Below are 11936 nucleotides of genomic sequence, written 5' to 3'. Positions count from 1 at the left end.
ACCTATACAGAAAGAACTTCCCCGACTACTATCTAAAATATCATTCGCTTACTTTGCTTTTGTTTTTCTTTATAGCAGTTACCACTTTCCGACATGTGTTTCTTTCTTTACTTGTTTACTGCCTGTCACTTCCATTGACTTAAGACTTCTATCACCTGGAAAAGAAAGCCGTTGGCTCTCCTCAATAATGTATGTTGGGTAAAGAAAAGAAAAAAAAAAAAAAAAAGCCCATAAAAAACACGACAGAAGAGCCTAACAGAAAGTGGGAGAGAAAATGTGAGGAAGCATGAACAGTTACAATTTGCCAGATATATGCTAACATAAATTCATGAGAGAATATTTATATTTGTGTGCAACGTGTGACTTATTTATTGTTCTGAAAGAGTCAAATAAGCTAATCTACTTGAAAATACTTAAGACAGAATTTAAATCCGCGCTCACAGCACCGCGATCTCCCAGACACGCGCCCTAATTTCTTTGACTTTCTTAGTAGACTGAGCGCACCCTCCCTCTTATAAAATGTATTCTTGTCGCTATCTGATTGGCTGTCCCTCCCAGGCTCTCCTTTCTCATTGGTTTTCCCCTCAGTCCTTCACTCGAGGACCCAAGCTGTCCATTTGTCTGCTGCCGCAGACGGCGGCTGCGGCGGCACTTCGGCCAGAGTAGTTCCCCGGTGACGTCAAAGGCGCTGCCTGCCCACATTCCAAGGCATGGGCGGGGACTTCCCGCAGTCCCTGCCTTTGGGCGGAGAGCAAGACTTTTGATTGGATAGGGCGGCGAAGTGAGCATCCGATTGGTCCCCGTCCTGGAGGGAGGCGGAATCTTAGTTGCGACCTGGAGCAGAGCTGAGGATCCCTGGGGAGTCTCAAAGTTTTGAGTCTGGAGCAGTAGCGGAGAGTGGGCTTATTGAGAGGGGCTTTTCTTGGGATGAGAACTGATCTCCTGCTTTTATTTTGGAGGCACACCCTGGTTTATTCTCCTCAGCCTACGATCTGATCTCTGGACGATCTGTCTCCTCAGGAGATTCTCAGATCTCCGAGGACACTGGACCCTTGGCAGTTCTGTCTGAGGCAGAGGAGTGAACCGTTTGCTTCCTAAGTGCATAAGCTACACGCATACGCACGCACACACGGGCAGACACACAGGCACACACCCTCACGCGGAGGCGGATCTCGCCCACCGAGGCCGCCCAGTCCGCTCCCCTCCTGCGCTCAGCATCCTCGGCCCATCGCGCCTCGGACCACCATGGAGGTGCTGGAGAGCGGGGAGCAGAGCGTCCTGCAGTGGGACCGCAAGCTGAGCGAGCTGTCAGAGCCCGGGGAGACCGAGGCTCTCATGTACCACACGGTGAGGACTCGGTGGGCAGGGGAAGGGGCGGCTGGAGAGGGATAATTGTCATCAAAGGAACAGCTCGGGACCGGAAACTCGGAAGGGAGTATTTGGGGAAGAGCTTGCCTGGAATGGAGCAATCTGGGGAGAGGTGTGGTTTTTCTAGCTGAAAAGTGAAGGTGGGCCGCTGGCCCTTTTAAATTTTTGATAACAGTAACGACCCTTTGTATTCCTTTAGCAACTTATACTCTTCCCCGGGGGCTTTTCACATCTGCTATTTCATTTCCTATTGCTCCATAAAGCTGGAGAACGGGTAGATGGTTTGATAATGTTTCGTTTGCTACTGATTTTTGTGGGATGCTTTTAAAAAACTGGACAAAACAAAGTAGCAGTTTCTTTCCTTCGTCGTCATATTCTCTCCCTCTCTTCTTTACTTTTTTAATTTGTATTTTAAGAAATATACCTCTAGGTATGTGTGTATGTTTTGAAAAAAGGCCCCTTCCTTTTAGGAGAAAGATTGCTTTATTTGACTCCTTTAACCATGCAGCCAAGAAGTCTGCTTCCTCCTTCTTCAGAGGAAAGATCAGCAAAGGGGTATGGAAAATCTGAGACAGTGCACATTTCGGAAAGGGTTTAGGGAAGGTGGGACAGCTCACCAGTTCCTTGCTCAGCCTTATGCCCCAGCGACCCTTTTGGGCATTAAACTCTCATAGAGCACACACATTTCTTTAAAAGTTTTCAATTTCAACTAAGTGTTTAGCATTAAATTTGCAACATGAAATTGTGTTTACAACAGCCAGCACTGAGACTATGACTTTATTGTGAGATCTCTTTGTTTCTTTTTTTCTTTTTACAAATGCAGAGTTTATATTGAGAGAGAGAAGGAGAAACACTAATAAGAAAATGAGAAGCTTGGCTGTTTTTCCTTTATGATTCTTTTAGTGGGGTCAGTGCCAGGATATTTGAAACTTTTGCAAAATGGCCTGCAGGCTCCACCTCTCTGGCCTTGGCCTCTGGCTGACGTTATTTTGGGAAAAGGGAGGAGGGCCTCCCTGTGATTCCCACCAAAGCATTTGTGGTGGCTGAGAATGGCTTGTTGAAAACAGGCGGAGGGCGGGCAGAGAGGGAGTGGAAGCCCATGCTGGGTCAAAAGCCAGCTGTGTGGTGTGATCTTTTGGGCTGTGCTTGACCAGCCTGTCCCAAGGAGACCATGTGGACTGCATTTCAACTGGGGGCCCAGATGTGCTTCCTGTTGCCAAGACAGAGCTGAGAGCACATTGGCCTTCAAATATCTTCTGATAATATCTCCAGATGTTTCTCCTGACGTGGGCCACACCTGAACCATGTGCGAGGGGCAGCTCTTCTCTTTTGTCCTTGTGAATACTGTGTAAATGTCTCATCCAACAGCTGTAATGCTTTGGGTTGTCTTTCAGCTGGTGGGATAAATTATGTGCAGGGTCCACATTCCCTTCCTTGGGCCTCGGGACTTGCATTTGTGAGATCTCAGGGTTTGAGATGCTACCTGTGACTGTGGCATTAATTCCAGGCAGAACTGCTCAGGCTGGCTCTCACATCTTTATGAACAGTTTCAGGAGTAAAGACCTTACCTTCCTCTTGGTAGTAAGGGCTTAGTTTTTCTCTGTCATTGTGATGAAGCAGTGACGGGTGATTATTTTTCTTCTAATTTGATTTTTTTTCAGTTATTTTTTATGTCTGCCACTTAGGGACTTGTCTCTCTTCTGGGCAGCTCTCATATAAAATACCACTTGTCACTGTTGCAAGTCATGGCCTACAAACTGAGTATATGAATTAGCGTTGAAAGATGAGATTTAGTAGCACAGATGACTGGATTATATTCCTTCTAAACTAAGGGGAGTTTGGCAGAGATTTGAAAATAGATAACTTTCCCATCTGTTTCTTGAACTCTGTTGAGTATCCAGTTGCAGAGCTCGTTATTATTGCCATTTGTCCATAATGTGAAATGGCCTGACCTCTAAGTGGAAAAAGTGTGGCCTGATTATGCATTCACTCAAAGATTTATTTGTTCTTTCAGTGAATGGTTGTTGAGTAGCTTCTATGTGCAAAACACTGCTCTAAGCAGTTGTTGTTGTTCAGTTGATAGTCATCTTGGAATCTTTGTGACCCCATGGACTGCAGCACACCTGGCTTCCCTATCCTTCACTATTTCCCAGAGTTTGCTCAAACTCAAGTCCATTGAATCGGTGATGCCACCCAACCATCTCATCCTCTGTCACCCCCTTCTCCTCTTGCCCTCAAGCAGCTGGGGTATATCAGTGAACAAAAAAAAACTCAAAATGCTTGACCTTGAGAAACTTACACTCTATGCGTGTTTGTTCAAGGAAAGATAAACAATGAAACAAGCATAAGAAATAAGAGATATGTTATGCTGGACAATAAAGTACTATGGAAAAAGTAAAATGAGAGTGAGGTAAGGGGGATAGAGTGTAAGGAGAATAGAGAGTAAGGTAAGGGGGATAAAGTGAACTGAGTGATCAGAATAAGCCTCCCATACAAAGTGGATCTGAACAGAGGCTTGAAGGAGGGAAGAAGGATCTCAGCAGGTTGAAAAACCAGAGCAAAGGCCCTCAGGTGGGAGTGCATCTGGCATGAACTTATGGTAACATCACTTTCTGTTTTAGATCCCCCCATTTGGGTCAGTTTTTTCCTTGTAAATGCAGGTTACTCCAGGCAAAGTGCCTGTTTTTGGAAAGGCTCACTGAAACTTTCCAAGTTGAGTAGATTAGGCATCACATAGGGAGTGGAGAGCTTGCAGGGAGGAAAATTGGTAAGGTAGTATAGTTACCATCTATTGAACATTTATCATCTGAAAGGGAGGGCTAGCTTCATAGGCCTACCACCTGTGCAGTCCCACAGGGACCTGCAATCTGATGCTATGCTGTCACCATCTTGAAATCCTTAATAATCTTTGAACAAGGGGCTCCACATTTGGACTTTGTATCAGGTCCCATAGATTATGTAGCTAGTTCTGATGAAAGGCATTATACTTATTGCTTTACAAAAATGATATCTCAATGGAACTTCCCTGTTAGTCCAGTCTTTAAGAATTCCTGCTTCCACTGCAGGGGCATGGGTTTGATCCCTGGACTGGGAATTCAGATCCTGCATGCCCTGCGTTGTGGCAAAAAGAAAAAAACAAACCCTCTATGTTCTAATGAAGGAGTTGTTTTACAGATTAAAAAGCTGCGGCTTAATGAGTTTAAGCAAATTGGTAAAGGTCATTTAAACTCAAGTCTGCCTGCCTCCAGCGCCCAAGCTTTTGCCCACTGTGCTGTATGAATGAAGGATCTAGACTTAAAAGGAACTGAGTCAGGGAATGGGAAAGGATATTTGGGGAGTCAGAAATTGCTGAGTCTGAAGGCAGCTAATATTTAACCAAGGTGGCAGTGCAGCCACCAGCCCTTCCTAGCGTGATCACTCTTTTGCTCTAAATAGGGATTTAGCTACTACATGCGTGATTGCTACTGTCTGTTTGGCAAAACTGTCACCTACCTGATTTTAAAAACATAGAAGTTGCCGGAGGCTGGGATTGTCACATCTCCCAGGCACCTTCTGTGAGCCATCAGGCGCAGTGAAAGGAGCGCATAGATAGATTGAATTTGGAATTGCTCATTAGATCTTGAATTATTAGAGCCTTGCAGTTCCTCTTGAAGCTTAAAAATTAGTTCCCATACAGATGATGAGATATAATTTTAAATCAATGAGTACTTCTTTTGGATACAGGCTAAAAGTGATTTCATAAAAGATGGCAGCTATAAAAATGAGGAGTGTGTATTTTATGGTTTCAAATCATTGTAAGACACCTTGTCAAATTCCCCTCAGCCTGCCCCAGAGTATTGGACATTTCTAATGTTGATGTGTTTCCTCTAAGATTCTGTGCAGATTACACTTCTGGGAATTTACTGTGGGATTTTGCAATTTAAAGAGCAAAACAGTCTATAAATCTTATCTGTATATATTATTATATACCCCGACTAAATCTGGGGTATAGTCCCTTGGACAACACGGAGATCAAACCAGTCAATCCTAAAGGAGATCAGCCCTGACTATTCATTGGAAGGACTGATGCTGAAGCTCCAATATTTTGACCACCTGATGCAGAGCTGACTCATTGGAAAAGATGCTGATGTTGGGAAAGATTGAGGGCAGGAGGAGAAGTGGGTGACACAGGATGAGATGGTTGGATGGCATCACCAACTCAATGGACATGAGCTGGAGCAAACTCCGGGAGATAGTGAAGGACAGGGAAGCCTGGCATGGTGCAGTTCATGGGGTTGCAAAGAGTTGGACATGGCTTAGCAACTGAACAGCAACAACAATATCTGGGAGGATGCTCAAGAAACATAATGATTTTCTATTAAGGTGACTTGAGGGACTAGAGGTCAAGAGAGGGAGGAAGAGAGAGGGAGTTGTTTCTACACCATTCCTTTTGTACTGTTCAAATTTTTACCTCCTGAAAGTATTTAGGGATTGAATAATGACAACTTAAAGGCACCACATAAAACTGGACTAGAGGTGATTTTGGCCTCCATTTCCTTGTAGGGATGGGGATCTGATGCTCGCTTAACACCACCAGAGTTGGGGGAGGCCTTGGGTACTGAATAGAGGAAGCAGGGGTGTTTGGGAGAAGAAGGGCTTTGAGGCTGGAAGATTAGCAGTGGATTTGTGTACGATGCTTCATGCTCTTGGTATCTTTCCTATGGCTCAGTTCAGCGATCTGAAAAACAGGAATTTTATCAGTGTTTACAATGATTTGTTTTTAAAGGTATACAGTTGGAACTACCAAGTGTTTCCAAAGATAATGACAGAGGTTCTGCTTAGTATTTTATTTTATCTTACTGAAGTATTTCTGAGCTTCCCTGGTGGCTCAGTGGTAAAGAATCTGCTTGCCAATGCAAGACTCTCGAGTTCGATCAGTGGATTGGGATGATCTCCCGGAGAAGGGCATGGTAGCCACTCCAGTATTCTTGCCTGGAGAATTCCATGGACAGAGCAGCCTGGAAGGCCAGGGTCCATTGGGTCACAGAGTTAGATGCGGCTTACTGCCTAAACAACTACAACAAAATAGTCTATTTACAATGTTGTGTTAGTTTCAGGTATACAGCACAAGATTTATTTATATATATATATATAATTTTTTTCTTTTTTCAGATTCTTTTTTCTTATAGGTTATTACAAAATACTGAGTATAGTTTCCCATGCTATAAGCAGATACACACTACTGATTTATTTATAGCAGTGTGTATCTGTTAATTCCAACCTCCTACTTTAGTTCTGCTCGTTTTAAATGCTAAATTTGTGTAAATCCAGTTCTTTGTAGAATTTTTTTAGTGGTTATGCTGCTTAAATTTTATATCCAGTTGGTTCTTAAAGGTAAATGACTGAGCCCATCAGATATCTGTACCAGTTCAGTTCAGTTCAGTTCAGTCGCTCAGTCGTGTCCGACTCTTTGCGACCCCATGAATCGCAGCACGCCAGGCCTCCCTGTTCATCACCATCTCCCGGAGTTCACTCAGACTCATGTCCATCGAGTCCGTGATGCCATCCAGCCATCTCATCCATCTCCTTTATTCATTCATTCATGGCCATCTACCTTGCTTCTACGACCTGGCTATTGTGATACAGCTAATTCACTTTGTTGTACAACAGAAACTAATTCAACACTGTAAACAATTATAATCCAATAAAAGAAAGACTGAGGCCAGAGGGTGGTAGGTGGGGAGTGAGTTAAGAGGAGGGTCCTCCTGCCTGGGGTGAGAATGTGAGGCCATCTGGCTTCTGCAGCCACAGTGACTGCTGGAAGGTAGATGCTGATCTCCGAGGCTGGTGCTTTCCCCTTCCTTTTAGTGGCCCAGAGACTTGATGGGGCTCCAGTGGGATATGGGAGCTTTTGCTGTGATGTTCATCTCCAACTGTTGGTCCCTGGCCAGATTCTGTGTGAGACTCTGGGTCCTCATGAGTGAGAATTCATTACTTCTGGTTACCTGACCTCTGGTTACCTGACCTCCACCAGCTGAATAAAGGTAATGAATTCCAGTAGGAGACAGAATTGTGAAGTCAATAGATTATGTCTCGGAGGCCCTATGTCACCTTTCTTCAGTCCCACTCCTTTTGTGTTTCCCTCACTTCTTGGATCCCAAGTGCTTGCTGTAATGGTGTTCCCTTTTCAACCCCTTCTCTTTCATTTTGCTCTCAGGAAAGATTTGATAAGCTTAACACTAAAAATATTAATATTCATAATACTTAACATGTCACCCTCTAAGTGGGCATTTATTTTTAACAATAATTACTTCAGATTAAAAGGGTGAATCTCTAAATACAGAACCCAAGGCAATAGCCAGGTAGTGGGGGAGAAGTATTTGGGGAACTCCCTCCCCAAGGCAGCCTTGCATTGTTACTGATTTAGTGATGATTTAAAGAATTTTCATTGACGTGGTGAAAAGTCTTTGACTCAATTATATTATTTCCTACAAAGTTGTTCTTATGGGGTTGACATGGGTTGAGGGAAGGTGGGTTTGGACATGATTCTGGAAGATCAGAGGGCAGTGTTGGGTTTTGTACTTGTTCTCTTTCTTGAGAGATCCCTGAGTGATAATCTCTCGAACTCTGATGTGAAGTTGCTCTGGCAGGAGAAATCAGGCCTTGCATCTAGATTAATAATCGAATTAAAGGACAATGCTCACAGCTGTGAACAACTGAAAATTGATTCAGACTGCTTACATAATGAAAGTGAAAGTGAAATCCGACTTTTTGCGACTGTATAGTCCATGGAATTCTCCAGGCCAGAATACTGGAGTGGGTAGGCTTTCCCTTCTCCAGGGGATCTTCCCAACTCAGGGATCGAACCCAGGTCTCCTCTATTGCAGAAGGATTCTTTACCAGCTGAGCCGCCACCATTTCCTACATAATAAGTGAATTATTATGTTCTGTTGCAAGATGCCTAAAAGTATAGCTACATGTTGGGCTGATTCATGTGCTCCTCAGTCAGTGTGGGCCTAGATTCCATCTCCAGGTTTCATCTCCAAGTTGTTGGTGACCAGAAAGCAACTCATACCCATATGGGTCTCAAGTATTCAATATGACAATATCCAGAGGAAGAAGAAAGGTCGTGCCTTGCCTGTGTCTGTTTTTAGGATGAGAGAAACTTTTCAGATGCTCACCACCAGATTTCTCTTTAAGCTTTATTATCAAGGATTGGATGACTTCATCATTTCTAAATCCCAATGGCTAGAACGGGATTTACTTGATTGGTTTAGACGCAACCAGCATGACCATGTGTAACGATCATTGCTAAAATAGTCTGAGTTGCTGGACCTTCCCTTAATGAAAAAATATGTTCCTTTAGCCAATGGTTGTTTTTCTCATAAAGATGGGCTAGCAAATGTTAGAAGTTTTGAGACATTTAAATATGAAATTGCTGTGCGTGCATGGGCTTTTCAGGTGGCTCAGTGGTAAAGAATGTGCCTGCCAATGCAGGAGACTCACGTTTGATCCCTGGGTCAGGAAGATCCCTTGGAGAAGGAAATGACAACCCATTCCCGTATGCTTGCCTGGGAAATCTCATGGACAGAGAAACCTGGTAGGCTATAGTCCATGGAGTTGTGAAAGAGTCGGATACGACTTAGCAACGAAACAACTGCAATGCACGTAAAGGCTGTCATGGAGACGGTACTGCTCTGTTCCAACTCACGAATGAGGAAATGTAGAATTACCTATATTATCTGAACTCTCTGCATCATGGTCAAATATCAGGGCTGGAGGTAACTAGCCGAGCCTTAATCATGATCACTGTGCAGGACAAGAAGGACTTGTTCTGTTTGAGGTCCACGTAACCTCATCTCTGCAGGCAGAAAGCTGGATGTGTTTTTCCGAAGAAGTTGTTTTTCCAGTTGCATATGGCTGTTCAAACAGGGATAAGGTCAGAGTGTGCTCGTTTGCAGCTTAAACTGCCTGCCTCAGCCTGGCATAGCTCTGAGCACTCTGTGGACTGTCTTGGGGCAAATGGCCTAAGGCTTTGGATGGGCATTTGATAGGATTGAGGACCTATGGGTGCAGGGTGTCTGAATTGCCCAAGTGAGTGAGTTTATGAATGAAGGAGTAGTGTTTACATTCCCTACCTCAGTAGAGGCAAGACTGAAAGGAAATGGTGAAATCCATCATGGGTGTCAGCCTTGAGTATACTCCCCCCATGTGGCTCACCACATGCCCTTCACGGCTATTCCAAGTGAAGTACCATGTGACCTCATTTTTTCCCTGAATGGAAGTGTCTGGGTTACTCGCGAGGCACTTAGGAGGTGATGGCCTATTTATCTGGGGAGAATCTGAGGCCTTGAACCAAAATGAGGGATGCTTAGCTGTAACACAAGTTCCTTGAAGGCAGGGGACATGACTGTTTTTTCTCTGCTCCCAAACTGATGCTGAAATTGAAGCTCCACTACTTTGGCCACCTGATGTGAAGAGCGGGCCCATTGGAAAAGACCCTGATGCTGGGAAAGATTGAGGGCAAGAGGAGAAGCGGGTGACAGAGGATGAGATGGTTGGATGGCATCATTGACACAAGGGACATGAGTTTGAGCAAACGCCTCAGTAGTGAGGAGTGAAGGACAGGGAAGCCTGGCGTGCTGCAGTCCATAGGGTCACATCACAAAGGTTTGGACATGACTTAGTGACTGAACAACCACCACCACCAAGTTTGCCATGCTCAGAGATGTGTAATGCTTGTTTAACACGCTATTACATAGAGGGAGGCAGTCTTGGAGAAGCTTGGTGGCCTTGGTCTCTTCTGTTAATGTATTTTTTTAAAACTCTAGATGCTTGTGAAAGCCTCTGCAAGTCTGAAAACTTAATATGAAAGTGAGTTGGGTAGTTTGATGTCAATAACTTTCCTTGTTTAGTTTTGAGAACAAGATGAGAGGGGGCGTGATTGTGTAACAGCCCCAGTTTCCCCTAGAGTTGAAGGCAGAGGCCTTTGAGCCAGGCAGATTTGGAATCCAGGGCCACTGTGTCTGGTGACCTGTGTGCAAGTTGCCTCTCTTCTTTGGGGCCCAGGTTCTTCCCATGTATCTGCCAGGCCCATAGTGGGCACACTTTCCCACCCTCTCCCCAGAGTCAAATGTCTTTTTTCTGGGGAGGAGGTGTTCCCACCTCAGGAGTCTGACATCATTCAGGAAGCTCAGGGACCTGTAATTATTCCCTCTCACGCATTTTCATTTCCTCTCCTCCTCAGTTTCTGCCTTCTGCTGTAAACACAGGCCTCTGCCTTGAACACATGTTTGCCAGATGCTACTGCCCCTCCTTCCTCTGCTCAATTTTTCTCTCTTGTTTACTGCCAGGTTTTCTCAGACAATAGCTGCAGTCTCCACTTCCTCACTTTCTACTTCGTCCTCCTGTATGTTCTGGTTCCTACTGCTGCCTCAGGGGTCTCCAACTTCTCTCTGACCATTCGATCCACTAATCTTCTCTCCATCCCTACCTGCAAAGCCTCATGGAGACATTTGGCGATATTGGCTGACCACATGGTCGTCTTGTAACTTATTTTTGCTTTGGCTTTGGTGACACCTGGAACGCTTCATGTTTCCTCCTTTGCCAGCTGCCTAACCATCTATTAAATGTGAGCGTTTGGTACTTGATCTTTTGTGCTCTCTTGGGCTCCCCTATCAGCTTCAGTACAGCTAGTCTCAGATCTTTACATTTGTTAGTTGTCAGTGGATGGAACCTGGGAGATCTTTGGAATATGACCCAAGATTCTTCTGGGCCATTGTGAGCTGTTGAGCAGCTCTGGCTGGATGACTTTTGAATCTTCCTGATGTGGTACTTTGAGAAGAGCTGGGAACACTTTGATCCTCCTGATCACTGCACCCCTGTGATCTTAGGGGATGTTTACTGACCCAACTCTACTGCAGGGTAAACCCATGAGAGGCTCACAAGTCACTGCCGGGACCCAGCTATTTCTCAAGTCAGTGTCACCCATCAGATACAGGTTGGGGTGGGCTTGTGCTTATTCTTCAGCTTGGAAGCCCTTTGTGGTGTTCCAGTGGTATGTCTGATTTTTTTCTGGGACTAAGTGGAAGGTCCATGTGAGAGTCAGACATCACCTCTTAGATCATGCGCCGTTGATCCATTGGGTGTGTGTAGCTGCTGTCGAGCCCAGTTACAGTTGCCCCGTGTTGAATTGCCTGCCTTTGAGTTGCTCTGTTCTTGTGTCATTTATTTATCTAAATTTTATTGACATTATTGAAGAGCTTTTAAAGAGTTGAGATAGGTGACTCTGAACTACTCAAACGTCTATGCCTGCTTCTTCTTACAAGTATCTTGGAAGAGAGCTTTTCTTTGGTAAAACTCACTATAGTACAAGTTACTCTACATCCTCCTCCTTGGTTTCTGCTGCTCTAAAATGCAGCGTTTGTGTTATGGTCCCAGAGGTTCCTTTTAACTCCACCACTGTTCTGTGCTGAGTATCATGCTCCCACTCCTGATCTTTAAAAAAAGTGGATGATTTAAAACAGCAACAACAAAGTTCAGTTGATTGCTTCTTTCATTTAGGTAACTTGGTGGATATAGTTTTGCAT

General features: G+C 44.5%; 1 protein-coding gene across 1 annotated transcript in view; it reads left to right on the top strand.

The window, feature by feature from the left end:
- The first annotated feature begins 857 nt into the window (after nt 1–857).
- The window catches only part of CREB3L2 (cAMP responsive element binding protein 3 like 2), a 129551-nt gene continuing 118472 nt past the window's right edge, over nt 858–11936 (top strand). Inside the window, exon 1 of the mRNA XM_027968851.3 lies at nt 858–1347. Within this exon, the coding sequence (XP_027824652.1) occupies nt 1246–1347 (102 nt within the window). The 5' untranslated portion in view covers nt 858–1245. The remainder of the gene's footprint in view (nt 1348–11936) is intronic.

Source organism: Ovis aries, chromosome 4 (assembly GCF_016772045.2).
Source record: "Ovis aries strain OAR_USU_Benz2616 breed Rambouillet chromosome 4, ARS-UI_Ramb_v3.0, whole genome shotgun sequence".
In the NCBI taxonomy this organism is placed as follows: Eukaryota; Metazoa; Chordata; class Mammalia; order Artiodactyla; family Bovidae; genus Ovis; species Ovis aries.
This window is presented reverse-complemented; position numbering and strand designations above follow the sequence as displayed.